The 17,142-nt window shown below is 44.7% G+C and overlaps 1 protein-coding gene across 1 annotated transcript in view; it reads right to left on the reverse strand.

Moving 5' to 3' along the window:
* Window positions 1-17,142, reverse strand: part of LOC146822011 (cysteine-rich secretory protein 2-like) — a 326,571-nt gene that overhangs the window by 107,165 nt on the left and 202,264 nt on the right. Inside the window, exon 4 of the mRNA XM_085609951.1 lies at window positions 16,809-16,951. Coding sequence (XP_085466077.1) covers window positions 16,809-16,951 — 143 coding nt within the window. The remainder of the gene's footprint in view (window positions 1-16,808; window positions 16,952-17,142) is intronic.

Genomic DNA, 17,142 nt, shown 5'->3' on the forward strand with positions numbered 1-17,142 from the left:
TGAGTACACTTGCCAGGCTTGTGTGTGCTGTGTGGCTACCACAATAGTGTGCTCATGTGATGATGTGTAAGTGGCTAGAGACATGCACAAATGTGGACTCAGGAAGCAGTGAGTTGGTAGCGGTTACACTTGTCCAATGGGTTTTGTTTTTCAGAATGCTACATATGACAGCATCACTGAAATACATATTGGCCTAATGACAGCAGCATGGCATCACATGATGTGACTTCCTGCCAAAGTGACAGTAAGTGCACACAGGTGTGGATGGGGTAGATGGAGATGATTGCAGTGATGCATTGGCTGATTTACATTTGCCAATTGTGCACATGACAACACGACTGGGAAGGATTAGACTATGGAATTTAAAAGAAATGTAGCTGAACCTGGCTTTTGTGAGATTGGATGTGATCAGTGGGTATGGCAAATTGTGATGTGACTGAGGTGTTGGACTGTAATGTTATAGATCAAATGAAGCAGATGTTACTCAGAGTGTCAGTCCTCAGTATATGTGCATTGTGGAGGGGTTTCCATATGCATCAGTGCATGGTGAAGTTGTGTCTACAGCTTTTAACCTGTGAGTGAATTTTTGGCACATTGATGTGTCATGAATATCATCATTCAGCACAATGTAGGGATGTCATATGCCAGACCCCAGGTATTGTCACACATTAGCTCTCCTGATGGAAGCCACTCACAACGTAATCTACAGAAGGCACTCTCATGTGTTGGACCAATGACGGCCTGTCAGACAATTATAAAGATGTTGGTATGTGACATGTCACAACACATAAATGACTTGCATTACATTGCCCTTATCATGCTATTGTGCATTGTCTATTGACTTCATTGGTACATGGGGCTTATTTGCACTTCATCACCAAAACATGTGGCTATGTGACATGTGCAGCAGTGTGAGTCTCAGAGATATCAAGTGTCAGTGAACAGCACTGAGCATCATGTTAGTGTACATTTTGAGATGAATGCTTTGCACTTCATATAAATTGATACATCTACAAAGTTGACACCAATGTACAAGTGTAGTTGTTCTTCAGTGCCCAACATAGTAGATTTAAGGAGGTAACCTAACTTGACATTGGATAGGTTTAACTTTGTATATGTGTGGTTCAGTGAGCTCATGCTTCAAGTGTGAGTAACACAACATATTTGGCTGTGTAGCTCTCTCAACTGCAGGCAAGCAGGTGTGCCTACATACGATTGTTTGTGATGTTGAAATGTACATACATGCACAGGATTTTGGCTGTGTCAATGCAACGTGACCATGACTATCAGCTGAACATGTTTCCAAGCATCGGCTGATGATTGCATGAATTTGGTATATGCTGACAGTACATGGAGTAGTTAAAGTGGCAGTTTCAGTCTAAGGATTTCTGTTTGTATTGCATATAATGTTTGTGAGTATGCCACCATACTATGTCTCTGTCTCTGGCAGCATCTACCGAGGGCAGGGAAGGAGAGGGGCCCAACACCGTTAGGGAAGCTACTGGCACAACTGGTCCACAGGAGCATAGCGAAACTGAGGGGATCAGCACCTCGTAGGGGGACAGGAGTGCCCTGAAGGATTCCCGTCTGGAAACACCAACCTCCACATCTTCCAACTCCTCGGTGTTGGCGGGCACAAGAAGTTCAAGATCTGCATCTTCGTCTGCCACACCCAGTCCTGTGTCCACCCTCCCTGATGCTCCCCAAAGTGCTAACCGTGCCCACAGCCCTAAGGAGGGTGGAGTCTCCTTCCCCCCAGGCACCGCTGCCCCTGCCTCCCCTCCTGCCCTCAGTGTGGAGGCCATCAACATTTTGTGGCAGCTGTGTGTGGGTCAGACTTCGCTCCTGAATTTCAGAGGTTGCCAGAGGTTACATCAACTTTTGTGCTTCTTGACTCAGAGGCTTGAGGGTGGAATGATGCTTGTCTGTGATGGTCTACTCTTGTCCTAATCATTCTATTGTCGGATCTCTAGTTTTGTACACATGTCATATTTGGATGCTGTACCACAACAGCAGAGAATTCTATTCACATGATAGCTTGAGGGGTGGACAGGATCCGTCATATCTGTGGAATCTTTCTTGATGTGTACACAGCAGTGTATATGTGTAGTCATCTTGTGTAGGTCTGGCTTCATAGTCACATGGGTATATTTGAATGTATGCACTTTAGTACTCATACAGTGTGATTGTCTTGTCATTCGCTGAAGTATTGATGTGTATGTGCCCTTGAGCATGACTCTTACACACATGTATGATCCAGTTGATGAGTTCCTGTTGTTTACATGATCAGACACCTGCCGTAGATTGTGGGCACATGTAGGAGTTGGTTCTTGAGCGATGGGCAGTGTGTCGGTGTGCAGTCCTAGTGTATACCTACTTGTTGCCCACATCATTTGTGAGTATGCAGAGTGTGTCACTGCAATGTCTATGTTGTAAGTTTTGTGATCAGCCATGGCTCTTGCTTACCTTTGTGCTCACTGTGCTGAGTGGCGCAGGCAAACAAACATTATAAGTGACTTTTCACATACATTGATGTTAATTTACACTTTATTTAGTCTACTATGTGGTATTCAGAGTCATACCAGCCCCAAGAAGAGCTTTTGATGGCTACATATTGTAAGTTACTCCTCTATGTGGTTTTGCTCTGTACACTCCTCACCTGTACAATAATAATGTATGCACCACTTCAGTCTAATATGTTCCACTCCATGCCTTGCCAGTGTTTGACACTCCCCACCACTCCATAGTGTGACATTATACTGTAGAAGGATGATCTGTGTCCAGAACCACTGCGCCCCTCAGCACTGTTACACAATTTGTTATGTGCAATTTTATTGTACTTGATTGCAGTCATGGTTGCTCATGTACAGTACAGATGAGTTTCCAGCACAGTCCTCTAGTCAGGTTCCATGCATTTGTGTTAGCCTGAGTTGTGCAGCATTAGGTGATAGCTAAAGTGTATATCTGTTTCCTGAGGTACTGCTACCCATCCTGAGTGTGAAGTGATCTGTGTGATGTGATGATTGTGATGTGAGAGTTCATGGTGGTGAAATCATATATGTGTGATACTGGTTTTAGTGGTGTTCAGACATTGCTTACTGTGCATGCACTGCTGTCAGTGGATGTTGCATTGTCCTTGCCAGGTGTGAGTCCCCCTGCTGTCCAGCTGAGATTGCTATATGATGTGTTTGGATGTGCATATGTTATGAATTTGTTTTGATAGATGCCATCTTTGTCCGGTGTTGGCTCTTACTACTGACAAGTCTATGTATGTGTAATGTCTTTTTTGGCATGGCATTGTGTGTGAGGGTTTTGTGTATTTCAATGCATTCAGATGTGTGTTGAATTTGCACTGTGCATGTCTTGTGTGCATGTCACATGCGGCAATATGGAGTCTTGTTTATTAGCTTGTTTTGTGTGCACAATTGTGCTATGTCCTCCTATATTTGAACAGTCACTTGTCAGGATTGTGCATGTGAATGCTTGTGCTACACATTGACACCATGCTCACTTTCTAACTGGTGGAGTGTCTATGTCTGTCTTTGCAGATTTGCCTGGTTGCACACAGTTTGTGTTTATAATTGACATTTGTTTAGGTATTTTTGGATTAGGTTTGATGATGCTGTCTGTGCAGTTGGCCAGAGGAGAAATGTTATCTATTCCAGGGTTGTCTAGGATCGAATTGCTTATCCACTCTTTGGCTGCACATGGCCAAGTTTGTTGGACTTCTTTTGCTGTGGTTTGTGATAGATATGTTTGGCAATTGGTTTGAGTTTAGCATTGGTTCAGACATCCCTGAGTGACATTCAGACATTTGTAGATACACACTAGGGTGTAGCATTGGTTATCACTGAACTCATAGGACCTTATTTTCACCTTTATCAGGGCTTTTCCCAGGTGTTGAGCGGTGAAGGTGGGAGATGGGTAGATGAGGGGTATGTGTGAAGGTCATAGTTGGGTTTGACAGTCAGGGAATGTCACTGTGAGCCATGAATTTTGTGCTGGTGGCATACACATGTCAAGGTTAGTATGCGGCTACTGCGTACTTTGAATATGCAGCCGCGTCTGTCACCATAACAACTTGCAGCCTATGGCTGGGTCTGAATCAGTTAGGATGTGGCTACCACATCCTTTGAATAATTGGTTGGCAGGGCAGACACTCCTGTATTTGATGTATTTTTGTGCATTACGTTTCTGGAGGCAGGTTTTTCATGCTGAAGTGGACATCTAAATTAATAGCTCTCACTCCCATGAGGACCTAATCTTGAGGGGCACGTGACACACTGATTGTGAGGCTAATACCAACATGAAACCAAACTACTCCTTTAAGCTCCTTAGGCTTGGTCACAGTCCCAATATGTTTTTGGGATATATAAGAGCCTTCTTTACATATTCACTGCATTTGGCAACTGTGTAACCCAGTGTACAATCTGTGCGATTTGTAACTGTAAATGTTTTTTTAAAAAGTAATGGATAATGCATCTACCATGGAATGTGTGGACCGTGACATTAAGCAGCCATATCAGCTGGTGTTTGTTAGGTGATTTACTAGTGTATCTTTGTGTCCAAGACTTAAGTGGATGATGGTGTTATATGCGACTCCTACCTACATAGTTAATGGTTTGTGTATGTGATTGATTGTATATTACAGATATGACAAGATGACAGTGTCCACCCTGCGACACTAGTGTGCATAATTTACATTGTGAGATGCTGTGTGTATTTCTTGTCCCTCATATCTGGCATTACATGATCCTCTTGTGGGTACATTAGAACCATGTAATTTTTCTCACAAACCTATAGCTCAGCTTATTTGGTGGGAAGTTGTTGAGTATGTGATGCTTGATTAACATGAACGGTGACAGACACTAGTGAATTTTACACTACAGCACTCGAATGGCTGTGTCACCATACCATAATACTGTGATATGTATGTAAGGTCAACTTTACTAACTGAAATGTGTATTTCCATTGTTATCTAGTTTGAGTTGTGGTAATATTTAATGTTCTGTTTTTCTAACTGTTGCTTTGTACACAAACTGTGTTTACACTCTACACTGTGTTTCACAAGGGCAATAATTATCTGAGCAGCTGTCACCTCATTTGGAGCCTGGTTGCATGTATCAAACTGCACTGGCCGCCAAGGTGAAAGTGATGGCAGCATTACATTTCTTTGCCACTGGTTCATTCCAAGTTACAGTGGCAAGATCAGGTGGAATGTCCCAAGCAATATTCAGCCATGTACTTCGGGATGTGTTGGAGACATTGCTACGTTACCTGGACCAGTACATTTAGTTCCCGACACCTGGAGAGCTGTCAGACATCAAGGGAGAATCCTATGCCTCGAGACAGATACCCCATGTCATTGGCTCGTTTGATGGCCCCCATGTTGCAATGATCCCACCACAAGCAAATGAGCAAGCCTATCATAACAGAAAACATTACCACTCTATCAATGTCCAGGTGGTATGTTTGGCTGACATATCTATCTCCCACGTCTGCACACATTTCCCTGGCTCGGCACATGATGCCTACATCCTGAGTAACTGTGTCATCCTCCATTTGATATCTTAGCTGCAACATTACTGGGCCTGGCTTGTTGGTAGGTGATGCTGTATGTATATGTTGTGGTGTGTGTTGATTGTATGTCAGATAGTGCTCTGTTGTCAGACAACTGAAGTATTTTCTGTGTTCAATGTAGGAGACTCTGAATACCCTAACCAGCTTTGGTTGCTGACACCACTAGGAAACCCTGACACCCCTGCAGAAGTGCGGTTTAATGAGGCCTATGGTAGGGTCACACGAGTCATGGAGCGGACTTTTGGGCTACTGCATACCAGATTCCGCTGTCTGGATAACACAGGAGGAGCCCTCCAATATGCCCCATTGAAGGTGTGCAAGATCATCACAGCTTGCTGTATGCTCCAGAACCTGGCAAAACGGAAGGCAATACCTCTCATACTGGACGCCGAAGACCAGCAGCCACCAGCGAGGGAGGATCCAGGACTGGGACATGATGACAGTGGTGATGAAGAGGAGGGCTTGTAATTGAGACAACAGCTTATCCACAACTTTTTCACATGAGTGTAAGTATGCAATGAGAGGAGGTGACAAACCCCAAACCCCAATTGTTTGTTTGTGTGCTGCTGGTGTTCAATGTGTATGTATGCATGTGCGTGCATGATAATTTTCCTGAGGTTTTTTACTGTAATGGTTCAATTAAATTTGCATGTTAACATGTACAATGCTACTGTGACTCTGTTTTATGTTTCTCCTTACCAGGGTACTTTGCCTTGTCATCTGCAGAGTTGTGGCCTAACCAGACCCATGAAGCAGTGACATACACCGACATTAAACTGTTACGGAAATTCCTAGCACGCACTTCCTTCTGACCTGATGGTCATTTTGTTTTACTTTTGGGAATTTTGTTACCTTGTGATGTGATCTAACTTTGTGTTAAGGGGCCAGGTTGTATCTGGAGAATCAACCTGTGTTCCACATTGAGGTGCGCCTTGTCTGTTTGCACACATACAAAGATGTTTTGAAACAAAAATGGACCATAATGAGCTGGTTTGCTAACCATGAGTGTTGATTGTGCTGGCAAATGCTGATAGTTTTGTAGACAATAGACTTCAATTGAATCTGTACCATGTACTAAGGGTTGTGTGATAACCTGGTTGTGTCTATCTATCATGCTGTGACAAGGTACATTTACTCACAAGCCATTAGTTAACTTTTTGGAAATGATTTGTTACCAATGTTGTTGATGTTGTCTTCTTGTGATTTTGCATGTCATTTCAATCTGTACATTTGGGATTCAAAGTCACGACATGAGCAAGTATTTTGTGAAAAGTGTTTTATTTTAATACATGAAGGTAGGAGATAATTCCAAACAATGGTGTGTGCTCACAACAAAAAAATAGAAATGTGCAGATAGGAGTTGAAAGTGTTTGTGGATGAAGTCTTCAAAGGTAAATCCACAGTTAGTTGAGTCCAAAGTCCAACTTAGACCCTCCATCCAATGTGGGACAGTTCGACCACAGTCAACAAAGTAAACTCTTGGCACACAATGGAGGATATAAGGGGCACATTGTCACTTCCCAGGGGTGATGCATTGCCATCTATCTCTAAGGGATTCTTCCCACGTTTTGCGGGGGGGCCCTCAGCTGCAGGCAACTGGGGTGCTGGGGAATTTCCACCAGACTCCACGTGGCTTGGGCAGATGTTGAGGCACCAGATGTTGTGGGCACTAAGGGAGGTGTGGACAGGTTATTTGTGATCTGGCAGATGCAGGTGACAATATCCCGGTACAGCTCATTCATTTAATCAATTTTTGACATAAAATTATCCAGCCGTTGTTTTTATCCTACCTGCTGCTGTTCGATGTTCATGAGGATACCTACGACCTGGCCAAATTCTCCCCGGTAACACTCATTGGCACTGATTATCCGGGAGAGGTGTGGGTGATCCTCATCGGTTGCACCAGCTGCTTGACAGCATCGATCCCTACGACCCCACCAATCATCCCTACCCACCCGAGCAGGCCCAGTTGGTGGTGGCACAGTCAACACTAAGCCTCCTTCCTCGTTGACAGGGGTGTTGTTGTCCGCCAACTCCAGAGTGCCCTGTGTTGCTGTGCTGTCGGTGGTGTCCCAGGCTGCTGTGTCTGTCAGGGTAGGGGTCAGCTGGGTGTTGTCAGCTGAGGGAGGGAGTGGTCGCAGAGGATCCTGCTGTAGACCCTGCTGGTGCTGTGGCCGACCCAAACCCAATGGGCCAGGTCGTGCCTCGTTGTCTGAGGATGGTTGAGGGACATCACGCTGGAGAGCTCCTGGTCGACCAGCGTCTGGCACTGGTTGTTCTGATTACTCCTGGGAATTTTCCCAGCTCACCCGGTGGGTACATAAATGACACAATGATTGATGTGAATGTCCATTGCCCCCAAAAATATACCCTTTACATAGGTTACTGAACCTAATGATGAGTTAATGTAGATAGATAAGCCTCCTTAATCCATGATGCTGGCCTATGTTTGTGGAGAACAATGTCATTCGGTCAAGATAGGATTGATGAGCATGTCCAGCTATGTGCATAAATGGGCATGTTTAGTTCACATTACATGTCCAAAGACATTGACTGGTTCCTGACACCCTGTGAATGGCACAGGTGGGTTAGTGTTGTCCACATCTGTACTTTCACGGTGACAAACGTACTCTTTAGTTCCCAATGTTGGTATTTTGCAGGCCTTTGTACTGGGCTTAGTCCATGTCTTTAGCAGTCACATAGGTGTGGCTGCCTATAGACTCACAGTCTGTTCATTTACCCTGAAGTTTGTGGGAATGGTGTGTGTGTGAGGTGCTTATTGTTCTCATCTCATTACACACAAGTGAATGGCTGTGAGGAGCCAAATGTGTGACTGCCTAGCTTTGTGCCTACACAAATAATGTATTTTGTACATTTACTCCATAGTCAGATGAGATCACAAACTCTGCTTTCTTCCATTTTGTGGCAAACTAATTTAATGTGCTGAGGTTTGAGTGTTTCTGGTGTATTTGAGAACCTTGCACTACTCCTCGCACCCAGCCCAACTAGGCCACCAGGAAGAGTATTGTCCAGAAAATGCTGGGAAGTGTAATTGCAAGATGGTTGTCACTGTTGGCTGGTGTTTGTAGCACAAAGGCAAATTTGGTAGTTGTGAAACAGCAGTCCCCAGTGTCAGCCATCTTGCTAGTACACATCAATTCACTGTCAGTTAGATATGGGCCTGATAAAGTTGGTGTGCTGTGTGTGAGGAGGAGTGTTTGCTGTCACTACAACTCCCATCAGGCCTTGGGCCACACACAACTTCCCACCCAGGTCCAGCAGCCCAGCCAGAAGAGTGGTGTCCTGACAATGAGGGAAAGTGAACTGACAAGATGTCTGACAGTGATGCCTGTCTGAGTTTACCACAACTCCCATGCATGCCCACCCAGAACTGTGTTTCACTGACAAGTGATTGGGAATGTACTGTCAAGATGTCTGACACTGGTGATTGGATTTGGTAGCACAAGGCCTAGATTGGAGTTGGCTTCAAGTTCAACACCAAGCAGAAGTGTCAGCCATCTTGCTAGTCCACTTCCCCTCACAGTGAGGGAGGCTTAGGCCCAGAGGAGTTATCTGGGATGGGAGGCGGAGTATTTGCAATGGCTACAACTCACCTCGAGCCTTGTCCTACACATACTACCAAAATCCTACCTGGAACTCTGCTTCCCTGACAGTGAGTGGGAATGTACTTGGAGATGTCTGATACTGATGACTGGTTTCTATTCGTCCACTACTCCCAACAGGACCTTGTGGTCCAAACGCCAGTCTCCAGTGTCAAACATCTTGTCAATACATTGCCACTCACTGTCAGGTAAGCAGAGTTCCAGGTGTGCTGTTTGGACTTGATGGTAAAAGTGTGTAGAACAGGGGCTAATGGGAGATATAGTCAGAAGTAACACTTCTCTACCCACCCAGCCCAAACAGCCCACCAGGAACCATGTTTACCGGACAGTGAGTGGAAAAGTACAGATAAAATGGCTGACACTGTGGACTTGTGTCTGGACCACAAGTACCTGTTTGGAGTTGTGGACAAATAGGTACCAGTCATCAGTGTCAGACAACTTGCAAGTAAATTCCCACTCACTGTCAGGGAAGCACAGTTCCAGGTAGGATTTTGGTTCTGGGTGGGAAGGTGTGTGTGGGACAAGGCCTGATGTGAGTTGTAGCCATTGCAAATACCCTTCCTTCCACCCAGCCATACTGACTCCTATGTGCCTATTGTTACCGTCACAGTGAGTGGAAGTGTTTTTTCAAGGTGGCTGACACTTGTGCATAGTGTTGAACTTGAAGCCAACTCCCATCAAGGCCCTGTGCTCCAAACACCATGCAACAATGTCAGTCATTGTGTTCCACTTCCATTCACTGTCAGGTACCTGTGGACCCAGGTGAGCTGTTTGGGCTCTCTAGGAGTAGGAGTGTTTGCACTGACTACATCTCCCATCAGGCTCTGTCCTCCACACACCTTCCTACCCATCCCAACTAGCTTACACGGGACTCTGCTTTTCTAACAGTGAGTGGCAATGTGCTGTCAAGATGGCTGACATCGGGGACTGTTGTTTGGAGGACCGTGGCCATGATGGGATTTGGCTTCAAGTTCAACACCATGTAGCAGTGACAGTCATCTTGCAAGTACATTTCCCTACACTGTCAGGTAGCCATAGGCCCAGATGAGCTATTTGGGATGGGTTTGAGGAGGAGTGTTTGCTGTCACTACAAATCCCATCAGGCATTGGCCCACACACACATCTTCCCACACAGCCCATACAGAACACCAGAAAGAGTGGTGTTCAGACAATGAGGGGTAGTGTACTATCACAATGTCTGACACTGGTGCCTGGTGTCAGAGTTGACCACAAATCCGATCATGACCTTGTGCTCCAAACACCAGTTCCCAGTGTCAGCTATCTTACCAGTACATTTCCATTCACTATCAGGGACATTATAGTCCCAGGTGTGCTGTTTGAGCTGGGTGTGAAGGTGTGTATAGGACAGAGTCTGATGGGAGATTTAGTCAGTGCAAACAGTCCTCCTCCCAGGCAGCCCAACTAGGCCACCAGGAAGAGTGATGTCCTGACAAAGAGGAAAGTGTATATTCAAGATGCCTGACACTGGTGCCCGTTGTTTGACTTGACTGCAACACCCATCAAGGCCTTCTGCTCCAGACACCATGCAGCAGTGTCAGCCATCTTGCTAGTACATTTCCACTCACTGTCAGGAAAGCAAAGTTCCAGGTGAGCTTGTTGAGCTGCGTGGGAGAAGGAGTGTTTGCTGTCACTACAACTTGCATCAGGCCTGTGCCCACAACCACCTTCCAGGCCATACCAAACAGCCTAGCTGTAACTCAGCTTTCCTGAGAATGAGTGAAAATGTGCTGCCAAGATGGCCGAAACTGGTGACTGGTGTTTGGAGCACCAAGCCTTGTTGTGAGTTTGTAAGAAGCATTTTCATTTTCATTGCATGGATGTTGTTTATCAATATGACATACACATCACATACTCATTGACTCTATTTTTTAAATGTAAAGACAGTCATTTGCATTGATGTCTACAGAGGTGCAATTGGTAACTTTGTTTGAATGTGGAGTGGGTACTTACCAGACTCTGGTGCTTCTGGTAGTCCATGGACGCTCCCCAGTGTCAGGATAGCAGGCCCCTTCTCCTCCCAGGAAGTGAAGTGCACAGGTGGTGCAGGAGAGCCACAGCCAGTCCGCTGGCTTTGAGCATGTTCTTTGGCTAGCAGTTTTTTGACTCTCCATCTCACCTCATAATACCGACTCCTGATATCATCCATTGTGCGCAGGACAGGTGCTTCAGCGTTCACCTTGTTGACTATCCTGTCCCACATCTTATTTCTCTGGGAAAGGTGGGTCTGATGGACTAGGTTCCCACATAACTGTGGCTCTACTCTGACTATGTCATCCATAAGCACTTCCAACTCCTTCCCTGTAAAATGTGGCTGCTTCCTCTGGGGGATGGTAAGGGTCAGGGTGAGGGTGAAGGTGAGGGTGACTGTGAAGGTGAGGATAAGTATGAATCTAGAAAAGAGTGTGTTTGTAAGAGGTTTTTTAAAATAAAATCTGTGCAAGTTGTATGGTGGGTGAAGTGTGCGTGTGTGAGGCAGAGAGCAGGGATTGTAGACAGAGTACTGAGACCTGGCAGCAGTTGTGTTAGAGCAAAAGTTCATGGTCATGTTTTTGGCTCTTTATAAAGGGTGGATTGGTGGGCATGGCTAATAATTGATGTTTTTTTTTTTATTATTTGGCGGTGCCAATGCTTGTTGTAACTATTTTTATCAGTTTCCACTTGCCATTTGAAGCACAAACCGACACGGTTCCAAAATCGCGTCGGATGCGTCATCGGATTGCTTTTGGACCGACTCGTTCGAAGTTTTACATGCAATGCATCATAAACCACCATTCGGGATGCTCGCGGTTGAGTCGTTCGGAAAGTATTCCAAAATCGATTTGGTAGGACTGCTTTCCGGACGACATCCTAAACGGCCCCTAAGTAGGAGGCCTTGGTCAAAATTTTACCTTCACACTTAGAAACATTTCTGGAGGATATTCTCTTGACGATCGGGCCTCCCCAACAGGCTTGGTCAGCTTGGTCCAGCGGGAGCCCCCGGTCAACTCCTGGAAGTCTTGCGCTCTGGAGCTTACAGCCGGACGAAATTGAAATCCAGACCAGGGCGCAGTTCTACGTAGTCCGCTTGACTCACGACATCAGGTAGGTCACCTTATGGAGTTATTTCACAAAGGTTCTCCAAACTTCAGCAGGTGCTTTCTGAAGTTCCTTTAGGGGGTTCAAAATGCCCAAGTTTCCAGAGTCTCTGAGTTGCTCCTCGGATGTTGGGACTACAGTTCCTGCAATGCACCTGGCCAAATCCTTTAAAGTCCAGCTGAAGGTGACCAACTATGTTCTTCTTGCTGGAGATGATGCAGGTGGAGCTCCTTTAACATGTTGCTTTCAGTAAGTCCACTCCTCTTTTTGAAGGAAGGCTGTATGCAGTCATTCGGAGTGCAGTCCTCTTGGTGCAGGCCAGGGTTCCAGTAGGGCAGTCCTTCTTCTTTTTGTAGTTTCAAACAGGGAATCTGAGTTGCTGTGCGCCTCTCCCATATTTATCTAGTGTTCTGGGGCAACAAGTAGGGGGGCACCCCTGACCAATGAGATACAGGGTGCCACCATAAAGTGGGACAGCTTCCTCCAAAATGTGGCATATTCTTGCCCCACAAAGCACTGTAAAATACAAGATAGAGAAACCTTTTCCTTGAGGTAAAGACCAGGCTAAGCCAACCTACTGGTGTGGCTCATTTCCCTTAACACTTCCCTTCCTGACCTCCTGCAAATTCCATTCCTGGGGCTCCCATTTGTCGGGGGGGTATGGAAAGAGGGTGTAGGCCGGGCGCCCTAACTGCCCTGTTCACTTTGAAGACCAGTTAGTTTACCCAGCCCCCTTCCTGGTCTTTTCTTTGGAGCTCCAGATTTCCCCCACCAGATATCCTTTGTCTCTATGCAGACCACTTATCAGCTCATCAGAGCAATTTGGCTAAGCTTGTTATGGGTGGGGCAATCAGGAGAATATGCCAGAAGGCTGCATTTTGGCTTACAGAGAAGAAAGTTTGATAACTTATTTTCCGTACTGTATTATGATACATTCAATTGTAGAAAGTTAATATATTTTTTTATGTCACTCCTGTCTGTAGTTATACTTTATTACAGTATTCCCATGTAAGCCTCCGGACCTAAATTGATACATTGGGGAAACAACAAAATATGTAGCTTTTCTCTCACCAGGGCATATAAAACATCTTTTAAAATGTCCATGCTTAATTTTTACATGGCACCCTACCCTGGGGGCACCTCGGGTAGACCTTAGGGGTGACATATGGAAAAATAAGGTAGTTTAATACTTTGGATGTGCCTTTAAATCCAAAGTTGAATTTGCATATAATTTCAATTTAAAATCAGCTTGTAAAGCATGGTTGACTTTTGCAATTACTGCTGGCAACACAGCAGTGCACGCTTAAGTGTATTAAAACTGCTGGGCCTCTAAACCTACATGCCCTACCATATGCTAGGGACTTACAGGTAGGTTGTCAGTGCCAATTGTAATTACACCTAATTACCATATGTCTTTTAATCAGAGCACTGGCCCTGGATCTGGTTAGCAGAACCCAGAGCACAGTCAGAGTTAGTTACCACCAGTATCAGTCCAAAAAAATGGGGGTGATCAGGGCTAAAATGATTACTTTCGCACACTAACAGTGAAGCTAGCCAACGGCTGAAGTCGGCTGAACCATTGCCTCATGCATTATGCTGTAGTTGGTGGCAGAAAAAGTGTGAGTGACACAAAAATACAGAACAATGGATGATGAGGGGGTTGTATGATTTTACAACGCATTCCGTTGCAATGCATGCGTTTACCACGCATGCGTTACAACGAGAATGCTATTAGTACGCCTAACCTTTACTTTGAAAATGCCTTTACCACGCATGCTTTTACAACGTTTTTCGTTGTTAAACCATGCATGTTAATTGCATTTTCTTGCTAATGGTTATCTCCGATCCCTTCCCCTTCTCCACATACCGCTCTGATTCCCACCCACAAACCCTTTTTATAAATACCCGTCCCTTTAACCTTAATATTTTATCCCTGTTCTACACAACCCCATCATCCCTTTTTTTAAATAAATAATACAAATATCCCCCTTACCTCTCCAAGTTCTTCCGATGTCAGGTCACACGTCGTAAAGAGGAACCGGAAGTGTCTTTCCAGTTCCTCTAACGACGCGGATTGCCTCCTCATCGTGACTTCCACTGGTGAGTTTTTTTGTTGGGGGGGTAACCCCCCGTTTTTTTCTCCCGTTTATTTTTTGGGGGGGGGAGAACCCCCTCAAGCCCCCTTACCTTTATCACACATGCCTTTACTATGTATCTCGTAGTAAAGGTATGCGTGGTAAAGGCTATCGTGGTAACCATGCATGCGTTGTGATGCATGCGTGGTTACTGTTCTGCGTGGAAACGGCCGCGTTGTAGTGGCCGTTTCCCTGATGAGAGATGTCTAAAAGCCCCTCTATGTAAACATATTACACATAACATTTTGAATAAATCTAAATGTCTTGGCTAACACTAGACCTTAAATAAAACAAGCATCGGCAAAGCCAATAAGTTTGGCACTGGGGGCCAGCCTTTTGGCTTTGTCAATGCTTGTTTTGTTTTGTCATAGTTTTTGTAAAACTTTATTGTTGAGAAACCATTGCCCGATACCATGGCTGTAGTGGGCAAAAGAAATATGTGAATGACACAATAGCAGATCAATAGATGATGAGGACTGGAGAAATCAAAAGGTCTTGTCTAACGCCAGACCTAAAACAACACAAGCACTGACAAAGCCAGTAAGTCTGGCCTTGGGTTCCTGCCTTTTAGCTTTAGCAGTACTAGTTTTGTAAACCTGGCTAAAAGTCATTGAATGAAGCTACTTTGTGTGTAGATGTGCTCCTTGTCAAAGGACAGAATTCTGTCACTCAGTAAAGTTATGCATTGGGTGAATTGGGCTCACCCATTGGCCCATGCTGTACTGTAATAGATGGAAGAAAAATGTGAAAGACAAAACAATAGACAAATGGGTGAAGAGGTCATAGTGAAAGAGGGCTGAAAGTATATTATTTATATCATTTTAGTAAAATCAAAAGGTATTTTCAAATGCCTGACTTAAAAGTGTCCTATTGGGAAAGTGAGAGGAGATGCAACTTCTGGTGTCATCTAGTGGTATTAACCATGTTAGCTAGCTTGTCATTAATAATAGTGCAACTTTGGCTTAAAATCTATAAATAAACCTTAGAAGCAGGAGTGCAGCCCGGAAATGCAGACCTAGGGAACATTGACACAGGGGCATCTCCTTAGTTGGAGCAGTGGAGCATAGCCCAATTTAATTGCCCAAGCCCCGAGATGAAAAATAAAATGGTAATTCATTATCAGCCTCCCGTCCCAAACCGAGAGTCAGGGCTGGGCTGGGTTTAGTGTGAGCAGCATCAGGGAGGTGGGTGGGCTGTACATGCACTTTTTAAAGTGCGCATGTCGTCTTGGCCGGCTGTCTTGTGACTAGACAGCCAAACATGCGCACTTTGAAACCTCTAACCCAGCTGTCTTAAGACAGCTGGGTTAAAACAAGTGCAGGCCTCTAGAGCGCTGTGCACCAAGACAGGCCGCTCCCTCCAATCAATGCACTGCTCTCATGCTGCTGAGAGTAGCGTCAGGATTGGTAAAGGGAGGTGCTGTGGCCTGCACTGCAGTCACAACGAGGTCCAGAGCGAGGAGGTCCTGTAGTGAGGTTAGTGTTTTTTATATATTTTAATTTTTTATATGCGCCCTCCCGTTTATTTTTATATATTTTTTTGCACGCACATGCCTGCCTCCATGCCTATCGATGCCAGCCGCCACTGTAATGACATCTCTGCCCCCACCGGTTCAGGATATCCACAATAAATATGTATCAAGTAAATTAATGTTTATACACATATTTAATGGCCTTGCTGACATTCAGCTTGGAATTGAATATGCAGTGAGTAGACTGCCCTTTGGAATAGCTCATTGAAGCTCTGATTAACACCTAGTAGCAACATGTGGTGGCAGGGTGATTGGTACACATTTGTTTCTAGGTGGTCAGTGATTTATGTTTTAATTAGATGTCGGAGTGTAGTCATTATTGTCAAAGCAGACTGCTTCACACAGGTGACTACAGTGTTGGCAATCTGGTGCTGACATTAAATCCACCAACCTCTGATCTGACATGGGAGCATCTATTCAAAATGAATATTAGCTCTGTCACAGAAAATGTTTTGCATACTTTTTATGGGACTGTTTACACACACATTTTCCATACATTAGCTTGGAATGAATCCCGATTAAGCATTTAATGAACCTGAAACGTCCATCCATCAATGGTGTGCTGTTCCAGAATAATATGCACAGACACACACAAAGTTCATCACAAGGTCTGAAACTTTGTTCCTTAAACCCTATCAAATCTATTTTTAGTTTGTATTACAGTGTGCTTTTAAAGACATACAGAATATAGAGCCATTATTAGCTGTTAAAACACATTGCAATACGAAGCATGTGTTCTTAGGGCTTTTGTTTTAAGTCAATGTGGCTTACATTGTTTTGATGAAAGAACAGGTCAAAGTCAGTCCATAAGATAAATAAATACAGAGCACAATTTTTGTATACCTGGGTGTAATGTCCAACCATCACTCCTTCTCGTGTTGCACCAGTGCCGTACTTGAAACCCTTGTTCTCGTTGGACCACAGTTGGATACAACCATCCCACGACAAAGTCATTGACTTAACAAGGTTCTCTCCACAGATGGATGCTGAAAACAAGACAACGTTCATTAAAAACATGCAAGGTTGACTCCTGCTACCACCAATGGACATTTCCATATAACGTCTGAGGTGAATTTAATGTATACAATGCATTGTTCAAAGGAGGTGCAATAATTTAAGTCTTGCAGAAACGGGGAGAGATGGCCATGTAGGGCTAAAACAGGAGCCTTCGGGTGGG

The sequence above is a fragment of the Triturus cristatus genome, chromosome 6, assembly GCF_964204655.1.
Source record: "Triturus cristatus chromosome 6, aTriCri1.1, whole genome shotgun sequence".
Taxonomy (NCBI): Eukaryota; Metazoa; Chordata; class Amphibia; order Caudata; family Salamandridae; genus Triturus; species Triturus cristatus.